Source organism: Betta splendens, chromosome 17, assembly GCF_900634795.4.
Source record: "Betta splendens chromosome 17, fBetSpl5.4, whole genome shotgun sequence".
NCBI classification, from domain to species: Eukaryota; Metazoa; Chordata; class Actinopteri; order Anabantiformes; family Osphronemidae; genus Betta; species Betta splendens.
In genome coordinates this window covers 5,398,514-5,419,254 of record NC_040897.2, presented here as the reverse complement: position 1 = coordinate 5,419,254, position 20,741 = coordinate 5,398,514, and the positions used below count along the sequence as shown (strand labels likewise).

The window sequence follows — 20,741 nt, the reverse complement described above, 5'->3', positions numbered from 1 at the left end:
AACTGAGCAGCGCGCGGCTGACTTGGAAACTGAGCAGCGCGCGGCTGAACTGGAGACTGAGCAGCGCGCGGCTGAACTGGAGACTGAGCAGCGCGCGGCTGAACTGGAGGCTGAGGACCGCGTGAGAGCAGGAAATCCTCCCAGGGAAATAACCATGGAGCTGGGCAGGTTGGTGCAGGCACGACGATCCGACGAGGCGGAGAGGATGAAACCGAAACCATACTTCCGCGGGGGAGTTATATTTGCCGTAAAAAACAAAGGGGAAAAACAGTCACTGACCTGACCGGAGGCTAAGTGCTGGCTGGGTCCAAGTGTGGCCAGATTGTTCTGTCAGGGACTCGGGCAGGCGGCGAACCCACATGCACAGCACAGAGGCAGGATTACGATCAGAAAGGTTTATTCTTAAGGCACGGTCAGACGGTCCAGGTCATACACGAAATGGCTCGACAAAAGTACAGGCAGGGAACAGGCAAAAACTCACGGTCAGTAGATACTCCAGGGTCAGGCAGGATACATGGTGCAAACAGGAATAAACACGGAAAAACACGAACACTCAGGGAACTCAAATACGACAATCTGGCAGGGAACTAAGGACACAGGTGGTGGTTAAATACACAGTGACTTGATGACTAACAGAGTGCAGGTGTGGGTAATGAGCAGGGACAGCTGTGACAAGACAAGAAACCGGAAGTAAAGCTAGAACACAAAACAGAGACCGGGAGACTACCAAAATAAAACAGGAAACGGAAACTGGAACCAAAATAAGACAAGCAGGACATGACGTGAAAACAGGGAACAACTAGAAACAAAGACACGGATCATGACAAATTATCCCAACAGCTCTCAATTCACTAGATATGACATCAAGACTAGAATTGACAGGATATATGTTTTAGACCTCATAGTTAAATAAATAAATAAAGATTCTAGAAATAATAGCAGAACTAAACAGGAAATACATAAATTGATCTAATTGAAATGCCTGACAAATTCTGATGTAAAACTTTAGGAAATGTTAAAATACAGAATTCAAGACTTTTTCAAATTCAAATGTCTAGAATTAAATAAACAGAAAATACATTTCAATAAAAATACATTATAATAAAATTATTAAAGAGTATGTTAACTTAAGACAAACCAAAAATAGGTCTGACCCTAAAGAGGTCCTCTCAAATTTACAAACCCAAATAGAAGAATACAACAATGATCTATGAAGCAGACTGTTTAAGGTTTGGGCCCTATGTGTGAATGTGCTTGGGCTCTGTTTATGTGTGTAGTATGCTTTATGCCCTTTTGTCCTTCGGGGTTTGCAATACTCTGGCAAGGGACATGCGCACTGCGTACAGGTGAGCGCGGGCTATTGCTCTCTCTCTCTCTGTCGGTAGGCCGGGCTGGAATAAAGTTGAGAAGTTCGAAACTGCAACGTGTCGTCTTCTTGTCTATGAGAGTATAGTTTAACCCACATAAGATACTCGACTACAAACTACTTTTTAACAAATGCAAACAAGCAAATGTAGACAACAGGGCAAACTTAAAATATGTAGCTTCTGTAGGACAGAAAACCCTGGAAAGTAAATGTATTAATCAGATTAGAAACAAGGGTGATGTTGTAATACAGGAGGAAAGACAGAAAAGAGAAGCAATTAGAAAAATCTCTGTAACAGCCTACAAAAATATAAACACTGATAATCACAGTATGCAATTATTACTGAAGACTCTCCCATCTTATAACCCGTCTTTGTTAAACTGTCTAGTTGGGGAAATTACCACTCATGAAGTAACTGAATCAATAAACCAGCTAAAGTCCTGGTCCCGATTGCTTGCCGACAGAATTTTATCAACTCCACATTTTAGAGGTCCATGACCTTCTTACAACCATGTTTAATGACAGACTGAAGGAAGGTCGTATGGGTTCGAGTTTTTATGATAGGATTATGGGTCTGATATTTAAAAAAGGGGAAGAGTGTGACATGGATAATTATAGACACTTGACCATCATGAATACAGACTATAAAATATTATCCAAAATTATAATGAATAGACTGAATAATGTTGTGAGACTCCTCCCAACCTCAGAGGCCAGCACTGAGCAGCTGGTCTCCTTCCGGGAGCATCATTAACTGGGGGACTATTTAAGTGGAGGATGGAGCCTCCTCCAGTTGTCAATGTGTTCATGGTGGACTCTATGTTTGAACCTGTCTGACCCCGATCTCTGGCTTCATGTACCACGGTTGGTTATGTTTGAGTTAGGTTGTTTACAGCTCTGTTGTTTTCATTTGCTACGTTAAAATTTGTGTAGAGAGTGCTTGTGGGTTCCATTCTGTCTGGTCTTGGGGGTGTCATAACAAATAATGTTTTAGATAAAATTCAGACTGACTAAATTAAGACTGACGATGTCTGTGTTGTTATAAAAAAACAGAAAGAACTAGACTTGTTATTAAAACATCTAGAGTTATATTAACACTCCTCAGGAGCAAAACTAAACCATAATAAAACTGAAGGAGTATAATAAACCAAACATTAACATTCAGATAAATGAAGAAATAATTATATTGGGTATCACTATCTGTAATAACAGATGCAGTGAAAAAAACTGAGAAAACAATCTAAGTGAAATAAAAGAAGTTAAAAAATGGAAAAATAAAAGCACCAATTACAAATCAAGAATTAATATAAACAAAACCTTCGTCCTCTCCAAAGTCCTGTTCTTATGAGAAAAAATCAATAAGCAATGTGTGAATCTGACCTGGGGAACTACAAGGGAAATCACTAAAAGAGAGCTGCTGTTCAAAAGCATATGGAGGACTAGACGCCATGGACTTGGAAGTAAAGTTACTTATAACCTTTGTTAAAAATGTATCTGCTGCTATCTCCAATAACTCCTCCTGGCTCAGAGACTCATCCATGTCGCACAAAAGAATCGGCAGAGCCTGCAGCTTCCCCTATTACAAACTGCACTATGGAGACTTTATTGCTGAGTATAAACATCTGAACCTTTCCTGGACTCAAAGCACCAACAAGGAAATCTACAACACAAAAATAAAATATAAATATGGTAAACAAATAGTATATAAAAATTTCCCTACCTCACGAAACGCAGAAGTCACCAGGATTGTTCAGGACAAGAAGCTCCTGGAGAAAACTAGGGACACTCGCTGGCTGATGAGCGTGGGAAGATTGCCAGTCAGAGCTGTGGTCTCATAGAGCTGCTACGTAACGACCAAACAGTGTCCCATGACACTGCAACGACAATGAGACTCAGCAGCATGTTTTACTTGACTGTTACAGAGCGCAGGAGGTTTGGAACAGGCTGAAAGACCTGGGTTTGGATTTTAAAATAACTTATAATTCCGTTATTTACGGGATACTGGAAGACAAATGGACCCCCAAATGAACTCAACTCTTCCAGTGGATCATCTCCATGGTCAGCAGCATGTTTTACTTGACTGTTACAGAGCGCAGGAGGTTTGGAACAGGCTGAAAGACCTGGGTTTGGATTTTAAAATAACTTATAATTCCGTTATTTACGGGATACTGGAAGACAAATGGACCCCCAAATGAACTCAACTCTTCCAGTGGATCATCTCCATGGTCACTGTTCGACTCTGGAAAACAAGGTGCAAAATGGTTATAAATCAAATCGTAATTGATAGTGACACAGTTTTAAAACAAACACTCCAAGAATTAAAGAGACAAAGAACTATTGACGAATGTAAACTTCCGTGGCACTTGTTGGATTTGTAATTACTTACCCTTAATGTTCATTCTCTCTCTGACTTTAACTTACTGATTGATCTGATTTTACCTATTGTTAGTATTGCCATCACTTGATACACTCATCATTTTATTAGTACATTATTATTAAAATGTTACCTAATGGTAAAGAATATTATGCCACTGTAATACTTAATAATATTGCCTTGCCTGCTTTTTTTTTATTTTGTTCTGTCCTGCAGTTCAACAAGCAGCATGTACAGCATTAGGCTGAATGCCGTATTGTGATGGACAGCTTTGCTTTTAAAAGAGGAGTATATAAGAAATATACATACTCTTCTTGATTAATGGTTTATTCAATGTTTTCTTTAGCCAGTCCTAAATGCAACCAGCTGCTGAAATCAAGCAAATCAGTTAAGCAAACAATTGGTGCCAAATAAATAAACAGGGATGTACCTTAGGCTGACACATTCATAAGAAAACAACTGCTGTACTGTGATTTACCTTTGAGATTGAGATAGAAGTACACTCCCTACTTATTTCACATTTTGCGAGTTTATCCAATCCGGTTCAAGAACCATTGGTTTCAAATTTCCTGGACTGTGTACGTCTGCAGTCTTTTAGCCTCTCACAGAATCAGGTTCAGCCCCACCCAGACAAACCTGGACCCCTAAATGTACCTGCAACATTGCGTTTCAGTCTCTCACTGTGCACTCTAGCAGAACACTCTAGGTGGCGGTAATGCACCTTTCAGTTGGATGCCTCCCTTTATTTAAATGGTATATTTATTCTGGGCTTGAGGTTGATAAAGGGCTCTGTTCTTACAAGACGTGATCCACTTTCTGCCTTCCCAAACGTAGATACATGCTTGATAAATATTTGATGTATGCACTCCAGAAGGTTCTTTGTTTATATTCTAGCTCCCCTCCTGCATAAGGAATGCTAATGGCTAGAACAGTTGATACTAATAGCTACAGCGACAGAGAGAGACAGTGTTGCAAGGTGCTGCAACGCAATTTGGATGAGTCCAAGACTCTCCAGCCTTTGTTCGGTTCAAATCGTTTGCATTTTAGCTGCTATATATGAATATATGTGTCATCAGATTTCCAAGTTCAAAGCTACAAAACAATACTACATAATTTTTTCTGATCATCTCCTGGTCACAACCTCTGTATATTCTGGTCCTTATACCATTCCAAGAGTTTCTGGAAATTAAACACTGGGATATTGAAGGACGCAGAAATAGTGGTGGAATTAAAGCAAGAAATCCATAAAATAATAAAGAGTCTGACTATTCTCACATTATACTGTGGAAAGTACTAACACATAGAATGAAAGATTTTTTTAAATTTGAAATGTATAGAAGTAAATAAAATATAGAAATATTCATTACAACATAGTAGGAAAACAATATGTTAATATAAAACAAAAATAAGTATATCTGAGGAGGAAACTATCTAGATCTTGAAAATTCAAATGGACGAATATAATAACAAACTACTATTTAACATTTACAAACAATCAAACATAGATAACATAGGTAACCTCAAACACACAATCTTTATAGAACAAAGAAACCTAAAAAGTAAATTTATCCACCAAATTAAAAATACAGAAGGGTTCATTATCATCATTAAGAAGAGCATATGAAAAGAGAGGCTATTAGAGAGCTATGTGCCGCTGCCTACAAAAATATCGACACCCACACGAACTGGATGAAGTCTCTATTGGACTGCCTCCTAACATACAGCCCGTCTCTTTGTGGTTCCCTAGTTGGAGATGTGAAAAAGTCTGAAACAATAGAGACAATAAACCAGTTAAATGCCGGTAAACGTCCTGGCCCTGATGGTCTACCTGCAGAACTTTACCTGCTTCACAACCATGAGATCTCAGATCTCCTCACTGCAATGTTTAATGAAGGTCTGAGAGAGGGCTGTATAGGAGACAGCTTCTATGACTGAGTCATGTGTTTATTATTTTAAAAAAGGAGAAGAATGTGACATTGATAATTTCAGACATTAATTAACATTCCATCATGAATACTGATTATAAAATATGTTATTATGAATAGGCTAAGCAATATCCTGGAACAGATAATAGAGAAAGAGCAGACATGAGCCACAAAAGGCAGGTTGATGTGGAACAACCTGAGCATTGTCAGAGAGATTATTCATGAATCCAACACAAAGGCAGATTGTTTTTATTATGGGATTAGACCACTCCTTCCTGAATCCCCGCCTCATCGTGGTGGAGGAGTTTGTGTGGGACCCCAGGAGCTATGTTGTCGGGGGCTTAATGCCCCTGTTAGGGTCTCCATAGGGAAACAGGTCCTGCGTGATGGGTCAGACTAAGAGCGGAGCACGTAAGAGTGTAGTGCTCCACTGACCTGTCGCCAGTCCGGAGAGGCTAAAGTTGGAGCATAAGCTCTCACTTGCACTCTCATAAGACTGATCCACTTCCTTATCATAACTATCTTCCTCACTATACTCGCTCTCATTCCCTGAAAATTGTTTAAAGACTTCATCACCAGAAAGGGTGTGTGAAGCATCCAAATTCTGGATTGAGTGCACCTTGTCTGCCTGAATCCCACTGTTCGTGGAATAATTGTCCATAACAGTGTGTTGCTGACGATCATCTTCATCAGGACTTTGCAGTGTGGATGGTGGACATCTAATGAGGCTCCACTCTGAGGTTGGTGATCATCCAAGGTGAATCATTCTGCAGCTGGTGGTCCTCCAGATGGGGGTCCTCTGCAGCTGCAGATCCTGATCCAGATCTTGAAAGGGATTCCTGTGTCTGTACATGGTGGAGATATATGCAGTGAAAGTTGAGGAGGATAACAAGGTCCTGGCTTCTGCAGTCCTCTAGCTTTATTTACATTGGAGCTTGAGCAGTTTCAGTGGCATCTCTTGTAAGAAGCAGAGCAACTCCTTCCGATTAGGAAGAGCAATGAAAGAATAAATGTTCTTGACATCAATCCAGCAGGATTCAACAAGTAGAGTCTCTCCTACATAATCACAACTGGGAGGTTCATCATTCCCGGTATACTTTAGTCTAGCCCAGAATTGACCAAACTTTGATGCGTAGGTGTTATCATCCGGTAGGCCTTGTTGGCTTACTGCCTAGCTGGGCACTGGCCTAAATTTTTTTATTTTTCCTCCAGTTTTTCCGTAGCCAGACATTTTTATATTTAATATTTATTGTACTGCAGGGCTGTTATGGGAAAATTGTTTCTTCCTTCCACAGCGACACCAAGTCAGATCTTCCTAGAGGCGGGAGGAATGTAGAGCAGTGTGCATCCTCCACATTAGCATACAGTAAGTCCAAAGTCCTCTCCTCTCTAGTCTAAGTCACATTGAATTTGGTGTTTTATCAATACAGACCTGATTAAAATCACCAGAGAATATAATGAAGGCGTGGTTTATATAATATATATTAGTGATGGGTCCCGCAACACCGATGCGCCAGCGCATGCGTCAAGTTCGTAGAGCGAAACGCCGTGCCGATGCGTGTATTGGGTTGAGGGAGTCACGTGACCGATACAGTTACCGTATCGGTCACGTGACATGTATCTCTGGCGCGCCAAACTGTGTTTATAAAGAAGCGCATACGTCAACGGGATTCATCTACCAAAAACAATTTCTGAACATTTACCAACGACTTACAAATTCCTCAGGAATTATGGAGCCGCCTCCAGCAAAAAGAAAGGTTTCCGCCGTGTGGGATCATTTTGACCTTCTGTCGGAAAATAAGGTATTTAATTTCCTTGTTTTTTAATCCTGTTCCTCTCAGGGTTTCCACTTGATTTTTCTGAATTTAAATTAATTTCAAAGTGACTCCTAGTTCGCTAATAATATTATTTTCTGCAGGTAAAATGTCGCATTTGTTCGACAGAACTGTCTTTTATAAATAAATCCACCTCCTCAATGCTGAGGCATTATAGGGCAAGGCATGAAAATGAAGTCCCTGATACGCGCAGGATAAACTCAGGTATACAGCCATTCCACAACTTAGACAGTTGCTTTATTAATATATAATTACTATTAATTTATTCTTTACTTCATTTTTTAACAATCAAGCGTCCAGGAAGCAGATGCTTGGTTAAGGCTCTGCTCAATTTCATCTTGAAGGACTGCCAGCCCCTCAGCATTGTGGAGAGTGAAGGCTTCAGGGAACTTGTTCAGGTCTTTCAACCCACATATGTTTTGCCAACCAGAAAGGTTTGTGTGGGAATTATCTAAATTAGTAGTTGATATGTTAAATTTTGTAAATCCTTAATTTAAATACATTGCTCTGTTTTTGTTTTGACTTGGTGCAATTTTCAGACCATCAAACAAATGGTGGCCAAAAAGTACGAGGAGGAAAAGGAACGAGTCAAAATGGAAGTACAGCAAGCTGTGGCAGTGAGTATAACAGCTGACATGTGGACATCTGTGAACATGGAGGCTTACTTGGCTCTTACCTGTCACTACATAAATGAGAATTTGCAGTTGTGTACATCTGTGTTGGGAGTGAAATACTTTCCACAAAGTCACACTGCTGACAATTTGGCCCAAGTCAAAAGGGGCATGATGGAGGACTGGGCCATAACCAATAAAGTAAAATGTTTTGTGACAGACGCAGCACCAAACATGATTGCATCCACTAGACAGCTCCAAATTCGGCACTCAATTTGCATTGCACATAGTCTAAATTTATTAGTTCGAAAATCATGTGATCAGGTCCCCACACTTACATCCATCAGACACAAAGCTAGGAACATTGTCACATATTTCAGATCAAGCACTACAGCCAAGGAGAAGCTTGCTCAAGTGCAGCAACAGATGGGACGACCAACGCTGAAACTCATCAATGAGGTGCCAACACGCTGGAACAGTACATATGAAATGCTGTCAAGGCTACATGATGAGCGGGAACCAGTGTGGGTATCTCTGGCCTCTCTAAATACAGTTTTGACTCCACTTACAGCTGATGAGTATACCATCATAGGAGAAACACTTCTTGTGCTTGCTCCTTTCCATCAAGCTACAGTGGAGTTGTCTGAAGAGAGGCGAGTCTCAGGGTCAAAGGTCATTCCGATGATGAAAATGCTCTATTTTGCACTAGAGCGTAGTGCTTTGACCTTGCACACACAGGCAGCCATCCACCTACACGAACACCTGAAGCATCGAGTCACAGACACTGCTTCCAATCTGGAGTCATTAAGTGTGATGACCCTAGCAACACTTCTAGACCCCAGATTTAAATCACTCGGGTTCCGCAGTTCCTCAAAGTTCAATGAGGCCGTCACTAGACTGCGGTCAGAATGTGCGTCTGTTATTGGACGTACAAATGAGCCCCAGCCAGGACCGTCTTCACAGCAGCTGTCTGCACCCACTTCAGGCATGTTATTCAGCATTATTTGTATGTTGTTTTTTGGAAATCATGTGCTAAAATGCCACTTTTTTTCAGACAACCTTTGGCAAGACTTCGACATTGAAGTGGGCAGGCAGACTACAAGTGCCACAGCTGATGCCATCCAGGAGGTTCAGCGGTACCTGGCAGAGGGCAATATTGCTAGGTCACAGGATCCATTGAAATACTGGGACAACCACAAATCTTTATACCCAAACCTGTTTAACCTTGCACTGCAGTTTCTCTGCACTCCAGCCTCATCGGTCCCTTGTGAGCGAGTGTTTTCTGCAGCTGGAGAAATAGTCTCAAAAAAGCGTAACAGACTTAATTTTAAAACTTTGGAAAAACTTATTTTTTTGAATAAAAATCTGTAAAAAGAAACACATCCCAGTTCACAAGCATGCTTATTCACAACACGTCAGTTAGATTTTCATGTTATGATAATGATGTTCACATTATTCTATCTATCTAAAAGAGTAAAGAGATTTTTATGTAAATGAAAATGAGAAATAAAACAATATAAAATACAATGACTTAAATTATACTATTGTATATATTAGGTCATCAAATCAGTGTCAGCCGACTCTGTTAACTAGGTTGCCTGTAGGGATTTTTAAGGTCCAGCAGGTGTCAGTATTCAGTGACACAGTATCAACACAGTATCAATACAGTTTGGCAATGTGTCGAAACGCATCATGACGCTTCATCTACCCATCACTAGCTATAAGAAACCAGTAAAGCACAGACAAAAGAACCGCCACTCTTAAACTGTGAGATCGCCCGAGAACAAGTGACGCTGCGGCTCCTGATTGGCAGACGGCACCTTCTGCAGCTCGGCTCCGCCTGGAGGAGCGAGTCCCGCCTGAACCTCCACCACCGATTGGAGGAAAGTCTTTAAAAAAGTCCGCCAACACGCAGAGCGGCCGCCCTCTGCTGAGCCTCTTCACTGGTTGGTGAGGCATGACGCGTCTCGCTCTGACGGACATATAAACGAGGATTCCGGCTGCTGGAGGCATTCGTTCTTAGACGAGCGTTAAACAAAGACCTTTAAAATGTCTGGCCGCGGAAAAACTGGAGGAAAAGCCAGAGCCAAGGCTAAGACCCGTTCGTCTAGAGCTGGACTCCAGTTCCCTGTGGGTCGTGTCCACAGGCTGCTGCGCAAAGGCAACTATGCGGAGCGCGTCGGTGCCGGAGCTCCCGTCTACTTGGCGGCTGTTCTAGAGTATCTGACTGCTGAGATCCTGGAGTTGGCTGGAAACGCTGCCCGTGACAACAAGAAGACCAGGATCATTCCCCGCCACTTGCAGCTAGCTGTCCGCAACGACGAGGAGCTCAATAAACTACTGGGTGGAGTCACCATCGCCCAGGGCGGCGTCCTGCCCAACATCCAGGCAGTGCTGCTGCCCAAGAAGACCGAGAAACCCGCAGGGAAGGCAAAGTAAACCTGGATCAGCTGTGATCAACAAAAACGGCTCTTTTAAGAGCCACACAAACAAACTAAAGAACAGAGTTTTCATCTGTATGAGCCCGTTGTTTTAGTTGATGTTAATTTACACTTGGAGCTGTGAGTGAAACACATCTATATTTAGTCTAATTGCTTATTGGCTTAAAGAAGGAAGTGCTGGTGAGAACATGAAGCAAAACCTGCACATCAATGTCTCACTGCACTGATAAAAAAAACTGACCTGTTAATGACAATTTACACATGAAACTGAACAGCCAAGCATCTTGTACTCTCGACTGATCCACTTCTCCATTAACTGTCAGAACTATCATGTGCACTATGTTTATCCTTCCCTGCATATTGACTAGGGGTGTCATCACCAGGAACGGTGTGTAAATCATCCAAAGTCTGGACTTACCGGGCTGTCAGAGTCACTGCTGACCCCACACACAAACTGTTCACACTCCTCCCCTCTGGCAGGTGTCACAGAGCCGTAGCCACTAGAATCACCAGACACAGAGGCAGCTTCTTCCCACAGGCTGTTTCTGAGCCGAACTCTACCAGTCACAATCGTCACTCAATAACTTTTCACAGCTACAAACATAAATGTGCAATAACCACAAATTGTACAATTTTTTTGTCATAAGAGGGAATAAAGATGGCGTCAGACCACATATAATTCTCTGGTTGTCCTGTGCAAACCATTAAAGCTGATTTTGATTCTAAATTTACTTTTTCTGACTGAATGTCACTGGTCGTGGAATGGCTGTCCATTATAGTCTGTTGCTGATGATCATCTGCATCGGGGTCTCGCTGTAGATGGTAGACATCTGATGAAGGTCCACTTAGGTTGGTAATCATCCTGGGTGTGTCCATTCTGTGACTGGTGGTCCTCCAGATGGGGATTGCTCTGCAGCTGCAGAATGACCCTCCTCCTGAGGATCTGCAGCTGCTGATCCTTTGATGTATGTATCCAGATGGTGGAGATGCATGCATAGCAGGTTGAGAGGGATATCGGCCATTAATGCAATGTAGCCTGTATTAATGGATGGTTTTGGTGACAAACTTTTGGATTGGTTCTTGTAGCTCCCAATTCGCTCCTAATTTATTATCACTCTGCACCTTATATTTTATTTTTAATATTTATATTATAAATGGTTTGTGTGTTTCTAAGCAGTGTTTTATTATGTGTGTGTCATTAAAGCCTTACTTTAATAGGCAGTTGTCTATACAAAAAAATACACAGTCACCACCTAACATTTGAATCAAACCTTTAGGTCTTAAGATCACAACACTAGATAAAAACTTTCATGTATGTTATTATCATTTTTGCTACTAAGAATGGTTTATATAATTTAAAAGAAAAGTAAGAATGGGAATTGGAATAATAAAAGTGTAAAAATGTTTCTTATACAGTATGTGCCACATGTAAACTTCAGTGGAGCCTTTGGACTCTCGCTGTGTGTGTGCAGATTTTCGTTCTACTCTATTTAATTACTGATCAGTGTCGCTGGAATTTGCGACATTTAAAACCACGCATTAAACCCCCTTTGAATCGTGAGGTGTAATTTCAGAATCGCTGCAGTTCATGGATCAAACTCATCATCCCCGTTCCTGAGAGGACGTGACTGAAACCTCTCCATGATCCTCATCGTGTGTTTGCTGCCACCACAAATGCTTCCGTTTATTTTAACACGACCTTTGACTGATGCTGGTTCGACTTTCACTCTCTTGAACCAACATGTGGAGCAGAAGGAAGCCGGTTTTGGTGGTTGTTTGATCCAGTTTCAGTGATTTTAGGACAGAAATGATCAGAGTAGCGCTGCTCAGGACGCCGACTATCTGAAGTCTTGAGGTTCCACAGACGGAACGCAGCCACCGTCCGAGCTCCACACGATCTGGACATGAAGACACAAGTGGCCGCTGTCGATTCGCTTCATTGTTCGCCTCCAGCACTTCTCTCTCGGTGACTTTGAGCGGTTTTATCGGTGTAGAGAAAACACAGGTGTCCCTATGTCACAGCGTCCAGAAAAGCCCGGGCTAATTGAGTCTCCACGGTTCTCATGGTGTGCTTAAGGACCGCCTCCTGCTACACTTAAATCTGACAATAGTATCGTGAAACTACTTTGACAAAATGGCAGAAGAAGCTCCAGCAGCTGCAGCTCCAGCCCCGGCCAAAGCCGCCAAAAAGAAGCCAACACTTCAGCTGGAGAGCAAAACCTGTTCTGTTACCTGGAACACGTAGTAAAGCAGTGCATCACTTTTTAAATACAACTTTTTCAAAAAGTTATTACTTTTGCTAGTTTATAACATTTGCAAGTTTTATAACATATGCACATCTATCAACACGTTATTCAAGAGTAAAGGCAATTAGACTAATATTAATGGAAGCAACAATACCGTCATCTTTAATCACTCACTAACACGCACAGTTTATCATCAGTAATAACTATAGTAATATCTCTCTATTTGCATTATTATTGTGTCACTGTCTATTTTTATTTGTGTTTGTGTATCCGGGTTATATTGATATATTGTTATCTGATACACAAAATCTGATTTTTGCTGTATAATAATATTTTTCTGGTTATATACAACTATATATATTTACCTGATAGTAACAACTGGGGCCCGTTTCAAGAAGGAGGTTTAACAAACTCTGAGTTTGCGGTTTCTGAACAGCTAATAAGAATTGGTTTAAGCAACTCCGAGTTGATTGACTCAGAGTTAAGCGCGTGAAGATATTACGAGTCACCATGGCAACAGAACAACAAAAGAGGTCCGGAAATGGATATGATACCGCAAGCATATAGCGACTACGAGTCTATATTCCGTCGAAAGAGAAAGAATTAGCTTGGAAGAAAATAGCTGCTTGAGTCAATGCTTAAGTTTACATTTTAATCACACCGTGTTCGGTGTAACTAATTACTAAATAATGTTAGTATTGTTGTTATATTTCACTTGTAAATGATTAAAGAAAAGTAATTGTTCACTCATCTAAGGAGGTACTTCAGTAATTGCATAAAATACTTAAATACTTAAAAATACTTAAAATACTAAATTTTTTGTGTACTTTTGTGTTTTGTAATTTAAAAATGCAGTGTTATATCTATGCATTTTTATCAATTCTTATGTAGGTGCAATCCTGCAGACATAAAAAGAACGTGGCAACAAATGAAATATAAAAACATAATTCAGCAACCGGTAAGGCACCATCATATCATGGGTGTGACTACCTGACTTTACAACATTTGACATATTAAATAACTAAAAAGCATGCAGAGTATAGCAGTGGAAAAGCATTTTCAACATGGCTGTAATGTAGTGATGGGTAGATGAAGCGTCATGATGCGTTTCGACACATTGCCAAACTGTATTGATACTGTGTTGATACTGTGTCACTGAATACTGACACCTGCTGGACCTTAAAAATCCCTACAGGCAACCTAGTTAACAGAGTCGGCTGACACTGATTTGATGACCTAATATATACAATAGTATAATTTAAGTCATTGTATTTTATATTGTTTTATTTCTCATTTTCATTTACATAAAAATCTCTTTACTCTTTTAGATAGATAGAATAATGTGAACATCATTATCATAACATGAAAATCTAACTGACGTGTTGTGAATAAGCATGCTTGTGAACTGGGATGTGTTTCTTTTTACAGATTTTTATTCAAAAAAATAAGTTTTTCCAAAGTTTTAAAATTAAGTCTGTTACGCTTTTTTGAGACTATTTCTCCAGCTGCAGAAAACACTCGCTCACAAGGGACCGATGAGGCTGGAGTGCAGAGAAACTGCAGTGCAAGGTTAAACAGGTTTGGGTATAAAGATTTGTGGTTGTCCCAGTATTTCAATGGATCCTGTGACCTAGCAATATTGCCCTCTGCCAGGTACCGCTGAACCTCCTGGATGGCATCAGCTGTGGCACTTGTAGTCTGCCTGCCCACTTCAATGTCGAAGTCTTGCCAAAGGTTGTCTGAAAAAAAGTGGCATTTTAGCACATGATTTCCAAAAAACAACATACAAATAATGCTGAATAACATGCCTGAAGTGGGTGCAGACAGCTGCTGTGAAGACGGTCCTGGCTGGGGCTCATTTGTACGTCCAATAACAGACGCACATTCTGACCGCAGTCTAGTGACGGCCTCATTGAACTTTGAGGAACTGCGGAACCCGAGTGATTTAAATCTGGGGTCTAGAAGTGTTGCTAGGGTCATCACACTTAATGACTCCAGATTGGAAGCAGTGTCTGTGACTCGATGCTTCAGGTGTTCGTGTAGGTGGATGGCTGCCTGTGTGTGCAAGGTCAAAGCACTACGCTCTAGTGCAAAATAGAGCATTTTCATCATCGGAATGACCTTTGACCCTGAGACTCGCCTCTCTTCAGACAACTCCACTGTAGCTTGATGGAAAGGAGCAAGCACAAGAAGTGTTTCTCCTATGATGGTATACTCATCAGCTGTAAGTGGAGTCAAAACTGTATTTAGAGAGGCCAGAGATACCCACACTGGTTCCCGCTCATCATGTAGCCTTGACAGCATTTCATATGTACTGTTCCAGCGTGTTGGCACCTCATTGATGAGTTTCAGCGTTGGTCGTCCCATCTGTTGCTGCACTTGAGCAAGCTTCTCCTTGGCTGTAGTGCTTGATCTGAAATATGTGACAATGTTCCTAGCTTTGTGTCTGATGGATGTAAGTGTGGGGACCTGATCACATGATTTTCGAACTAATAAATTTAGACTATGTGCAATGCAAATTGAGTGCCGAATTTGGAGCTGTCTAGTGGATGCAATCATGTTTGGTGCTGCGTCTGTCACAAAACATTTTACTTTATTGGTTATGGCCCAGTCCTCCATCATGCCCCTTTTGACTTGGGCCAAATTGTCAGCAGTGTGACTTTGTGGAAAGTATTTCACTCCCAACACAGATGTACACAACTGCAAATTCTCATTTATGTAGTGACAGGTAAGAGCCAAGTAAGCCTCCATGTTCACAGATGTCCACATGTCAGCTGTTATACTCACTGCCACAGCTTGCTGTACTTCCATTTTGACTCGTTCCTTTTCCTCCTCGTACTTTTTGGCCACCATTTGTTTGATGGTCTGAAAATTGCACCAAGTCAAAACAAAAACAGAGCAATGTATTTAAATTAAGGATTTACAAAATTTAACATATCAACTACTAATTTAGATAATTCCCACACAAACCTTTCTGGTTGGCAAAACATATGTGGGTTGAAAGACCTGAACAAGTTCCCTGAAGCCTTCACTCTCCACAATGCTGAGGGGCTGGCAGTCCTTCAAGATGAAATTGAGCAGAGCCTTAACCAAGCATCTGCTTCCTGGACGCTTGATTGTTAAAAATGAAGTAAAGAATAAATTAATAGTAATTATATATTAATAAAGCAACTGTCTAAGTTGTGGAATGGCTGTATACCTGAGTTTATCCTGCGCGTATCAGGGACTTCATTTTCATGCCTTGCCCTATAATGCCTCAGCATTGAGGAGGTGGATTTATTTATAAAAGACAGTTCTGTCGAACAAATGCGACATTTTACCTGCAGAAAATAATATTATTAGCGAACTAGGAGTCACTTTGAAATTAATTTAAATTCAGAAAAATCAAGTGGAAACCCTGAGAGGAACAGGATTAAAAAACAAGGAAATTAAATACCTTATTTTCCGACAGAAGGTCAAAATGATCCCACACGGCGGAAACCTTTCTTTTTGCTGGAGGCGGCTCCATAATTCCTGAGGAATTTGTAAGTCGTTGGTAAATGTTCAGAAATTGTTTTTGGTAGATGAATCCCGTTGACGTATGCGCTTCTTTATAAACACAGTTTGGCGCGCCAGAGATACATGTCACGTGACCGATACGGTAACTGTATCGGTCACGTGACTCCCTCAACCCAATACACGCATCGGCACGGCGTTTCGCTCTACGAACTTGACGCATGCGCTGGCGCATCGGTGTTGCGGGACCCATCACTACTTTTAGCGAAGTCGTAGGAGTAAAATGGCCCGAACCAAACAAACTGCTCGTAAGTCCACTGGAGGCAAAGCGCCTAGGAAGCAGCTAGCAACCAAGGCTGCCCGTAAGAGCGCGCCAGCCACTGGCTGCGTCAAGAAGCCTCACCGCCACATGCCCGGTACCGTGGCAACTAAAGACTGTGACTGTACTTAACTTTCATTAATACAAGCACATGTTTTTAAATCTGAGTTTTCTTGGCTACAATATAGACAATCAGATGAAAGTGATCTCTTGGTTTTAACTAAAAAATGGAAAATAAGTCGTTGCACATTGTTGTAATGACAGTTAATTTATTAGTCCATCTCTGGTTTTGGACCCAGCAGGTTCCACTACTCTGCTTATTTGGTGGTTGAAGACATGGCTATGGTTGTAGTCATGTCATGATTTAAACTCCTCTGGGTTTGAAATCGTATGTGTCTTGTGCAAGTGTTTGCTTTAAGTATGTTAGTACTCAAATGTATTATGGGGTGCCGAATGTAAAAGGAGCACCTATAACTAGTTTTCTCACTTTTAACTAAATGACACACCATGTTTTCTCACATTTAGTTAAATGTGCAAAAGTCTAAATGTAAATGTTAAATGTAAATGTTAAATCTAAATGTAAACGTTAAATGTAACAGTCTGGTGCTTAAGGAGCTGCTCAGAGCCTCTACAGTGTGGTTCAGGGGGTGGAGGGGTTCTCCATGATGGATGTTAGTTTAGCCAACATCCTTCTGTCCGTCACCTATTCCATGGACTCCAATGAGCAGGGCTTCTTAATTATAGGTGTAGCATCTGAGGATGTTGGTTTATTGTGTTTCCACAGGAAACGGTTTGGTAATGGAAATTACGGAGTTATTGCAGGGTCAGTGAATGTGCCACAAAGGTAACTGTTTTCAACGGTTGAACGCACCACAAGAACGAGGTGCGCTCGAAAGCGAAAAAGGTGGACACGACGGAGAACTGAAAATAGTACACGGGGAGAGAAGTCTTTCACAGCTTCTTCCCATCACTGTCTACTCACTCTGGTTCCAAACTTATAGTAGGAGGGGACTTTAATTTAGTATTTTACCCAGAGTTGGACAGGCTAAGCAAAGCTGTGAGCAACAGGAACTGGCAATTAGTACAGACCTTAAAACAGTACATGGATGACTTCAGTCTCTGTGACACATGGCGTTCTCTTCATCCTACATCCAGGGAATATACCTTTTTCTTGCCAGTTCACCACTCTCATTCCCGTATAGATTATATTTTAGTAAATAACTCAGTCTTACAAGATGTCTCTGACACCAATATTCACTCTATCACAATCAGTGATCATGCACCAATGTCCATTTCGTTGATTAAGACAGCCACACCATCAACCAGGAATTGGAGGTTTAAAACATCATTACTCAATGATCAAGACTTCATCTGTTATGTCAGGAGAGAATGGAAAACCTTTATAGAAATCAACGATACACTGGAAATCTCACCCTGTGTTCTTTGGGAGACTGGAAAGGCAGTTATGCGCAGTAGAATTATTTCATATTCATTGCACAAGAAAAAAAATGTTACTTAAATTAGAATTAGAGCAAAAAATAAAATCTCTAGAGATTAAATATGCTGCCTCTCCAACCAATAATAGAATCCTAAAAGACCTAAGGAATCTAAAGCTGAAATTAAATAATATAATTGATTGCAAAACTCCGTTTCAGATAGACCAATTACGCTGGGAGAACTTTGACCATGCTAACAAATGTGGTAAATTTCTAGCTAACCAATTAAAGAATAATAATAAGAGAAACAAATAATCCATTCAATAACTAATAAGAAAGGCAATATTACTCGTGATCCCAATGAAATAAATGATACCTTTAAAAACTTTTACCAAGAGTTATGTACGTCCCAAATAGATCCATCCACCTCAGCCATAGAAGCGTTTCTGAATAAACTAGAACTGCCAAAGCTAAAGGAAGAACAATCCACAACTCTACACTCATTGTTATCTTTGGCAGAACTACATGAAGCTCTGCAGGAGATGCCCAATAAAAGCGCTCCAGGACCAGATGGATTCCCAACTGAATTTTATAGAGAGTTCTGGTCCATGCTGGCACCCAGCTTTTACAAAATGGTACAGTAGCTGAAATTAAACAACAGCATTCACTACCCACAAATATTAATTCTGCCTTCATAAGCGTGCTCCAAAAACCAGGAAAAGACCCTACACTCCCATCGAGTTGTAGACCAATTTCACTAATAAATGTAGATCTAAACATAGTGTGTAAAGCACTTGCTAGAAGATTAGAAAAAATCACTCCATATATAATTCACTCTGATCAAACAGGCTTCATTAAAGGTAGACAGTCAACAAACAATATGAACAGATTAATCAGCTTAATTGATTATGTCACCATCCATAAACTAGAGTCAGCCATCGTCTCCTTAGATGCAGAAAAAGCTTTCGATAGAGTAAACTGGAAGTTTCTTTTAGCCACTCTGCACAAATTAGGCATTGGGGAAACATTCATAGACTGGATCCAAATATTATACAGCTCAGCAAACACCGCAGTCAGAACAAACAACCAGATCTCACCAAGGTTTAATCTGCATAGAGGGACAAGACAGGGCTGCCCACTTTCCCCATCACTATTTGCAATATTTATTGAACCTCTAGCCGCAGCTATAAGACAGCATAAAGGAATTACTGGAATATCGACCAAATCAGTAAATCATAAAATAAGTTTATATGCTGACGGTGTGTTACTGTTTCTCCTGAAGCCACAGGCGTCTCTTCCTACAACTACCAGCCTCATACAGTAGATGAATTCTCAGGACTTTCAGAATACTCTATTAACTGGACCAAATCTATAGTGCTACCACTTAACCTTAAGGTGACTAACATCTCTTATACCACACTTCATTCAGGGAACATTAAATACTTGGGCATTGAATTGTCGTCTAGGCTATCAGAGCTTATTTATCTAAACTACAATCCATTATTAAAACAAATAGAAACCTACCTCAAAAGATGGCAGTCCTTACCCATTTTACTTATAGGAAGAATTACCACTATAAAAATGATGATCCTGCCAAAAATTAATTACATATTCTATATGATTCCAACTCAGCCAGCCCAGGCATGGTTTAAGACATTAGACTCCTACACCTCACAGTTTTTGTGGGAAACCAAGCCACGACGAATTAGTTTAAAAACTCTTTAAAAATCCGGACGCTGCGGCGGCCTAGAACTACCTAACTTCCACCACTATTTTCTTGCCAATAGACTGAACCATGTCCACAAATGGATAAAACCCATGCCAGCAGACTCCTCCTGGATAGACATTGAACAAACATTTTGTGGAGATATTAAAGTTGCAGATCTGCCCTTTATCAGCACCAAAATCAAACATCATAGTTGTTACCAGAGCATTAGCTTAAAAGCATCTCTGACAGCGTGGTGGGATTTTCTTAAAATGAATTGGTCTTTGCTTACTCATTGCCAAAACACACCTCTCTGGAACAATCCAGACATCATACAAAACAAAAAGGCAATACACTTTCCAACTTGGCATATCAAAGGGATAACACATCTGAAACATGTTTTCACAAGAGACAAGTTTACCTCTTTTGAAGAACTAGTGTCCCACTATGAAATCACTAGTGCCAATTTCTTAGAATACCAACAACTAAAGTCAATACTTAATGCAAAAAGTAAGAATACTCCCATCCACATGTGTGGTTCCAGTAATAGAGCGATTTATTGATATATCAGGGAAAAGGACAGTATCCAAAATCTATATCTTAATTTCCAATGTAAACCAGACAGTGAGCCTTCCGATCTCTAAATGGGAAGCTGATCTCAATATCACCACTAATTACATGTTCTGGAATAATATATGTTCTAATTTATTCAGAATGACAAAAAATACAAATTTACAACTAATACAATACAAAATTCTTCATAGAACTCACTATACAGGACAGAGGATGTTCCAAAGGGGTCTCACAAACTCAAATATTTGCCCTCACTGTACAGATAACACAGCAGATAGATTCCTACATGCACTCTGGTCATGTTTACCTGTGCAGCAATTTTGGCAAAGAGTATGTAAACACCTGTCAACCCAGTTAAGCTGTCCAATCCCAGCGGCCCCTGCACTTTGTCTTCTAGGAGATCTAAGTGGGCTTG

General features: G+C 40.6%; 3 protein-coding genes across 17 annotated transcripts; 2 read left to right on the top strand and 1 right to left on the bottom strand.

Moving 5' to 3' along the window:
• The first annotated feature begins 7,150 nt into the window (after window positions 1-7,150).
• Window positions 7,151-9,638, top strand: LOC114844396 (E3 SUMO-protein ligase ZBED1-like). Of its 8 annotated transcripts, none has more exons than XR_005896944.2 (5): window positions 7,151-7,467; window positions 7,584-7,704; window positions 7,794-7,898; window positions 8,040-8,117; window positions 9,166-9,638. XR_005896944.2 is itself a non-coding variant. In XM_029131752.3 (4 exons), the coding sequence occupies exon 4, from the start codon at window positions 8,052-8,054 to the stop codon at window positions 9,480-9,482; it is 1,431 nt and encodes a 476-aa protein (XP_028987585.1). In that variant the 5' UTR covers window positions 7,177-7,467; window positions 7,609-7,704; window positions 7,794-7,934; window positions 8,040-8,051; the 3' UTR covers window positions 9,483-9,638. The 8 variants fall into 8 exon arrangements, 6 of the variants coding, with proteins under 6 accessions (XP_040924230.2, XP_040924228.2, XP_040924229.2 ...); XR_003783725.3 differs by having other exon boundaries at window positions 7,164-7,467; window positions 7,794-7,934; XM_029131752.3 differs by having other exon boundaries at window positions 7,177-7,467; window positions 7,609-7,704; window positions 7,794-7,934; window positions 8,040-9,638.
• Window positions 9,639-9,983: 345 nt separating this feature from the next.
• LOC114844409 (histone H2A-like) lies at window positions 9,984-11,233 on the top strand. The gene has a single exon (XM_029131769.3). It carries the CDS (start codon window positions 10,161-10,163, stop codon window positions 10,548-10,550), a length of 390 nt encoding a protein of 129 aa, XP_028987602.1. The 5' UTR covers window positions 9,984-10,160; the 3' UTR covers window positions 10,551-11,233.
• A 2,831-nt stretch (window positions 11,234-14,064) lies between these two features.
• On the bottom strand, window positions 14,065-16,624 carry LOC114844398 (E3 SUMO-protein ligase ZBED1-like). 8 transcript variants are annotated; one of them, XR_005896945.2, is made up of 5 exons: window positions 16,235-16,624; window positions 15,998-16,118; window positions 15,805-15,909; window positions 15,586-15,663; window positions 14,065-14,537 (listed from the first exon to the last, which is right to left on the bottom strand). XR_005896945.2 is itself a non-coding variant. In XM_029131755.3 (4 exons), the coding sequence occupies exon 4, from the start codon at window positions 15,649-15,651 to the stop codon at window positions 14,221-14,223; it is 1,431 nt and encodes a 476-aa protein (XP_028987588.1). In that variant the 5' UTR covers window positions 15,652-15,663; window positions 15,769-15,909; window positions 15,998-16,118; window positions 16,235-16,565; the 3' UTR covers window positions 14,065-14,220. The 8 variants fall into 8 exon arrangements, 6 of the variants coding, with proteins under 6 accessions (XP_028987588.1, XP_028987589.1, XP_028987590.1 ...); XR_003783726.3 differs by having other exon boundaries at window positions 15,769-15,909; window positions 16,235-16,598; XM_029131755.3 differs by having other exon boundaries at window positions 14,065-15,663; window positions 15,769-15,909; window positions 16,235-16,565.
• Window positions 16,625-20,741: the final 4,117 nt, after the last annotated feature.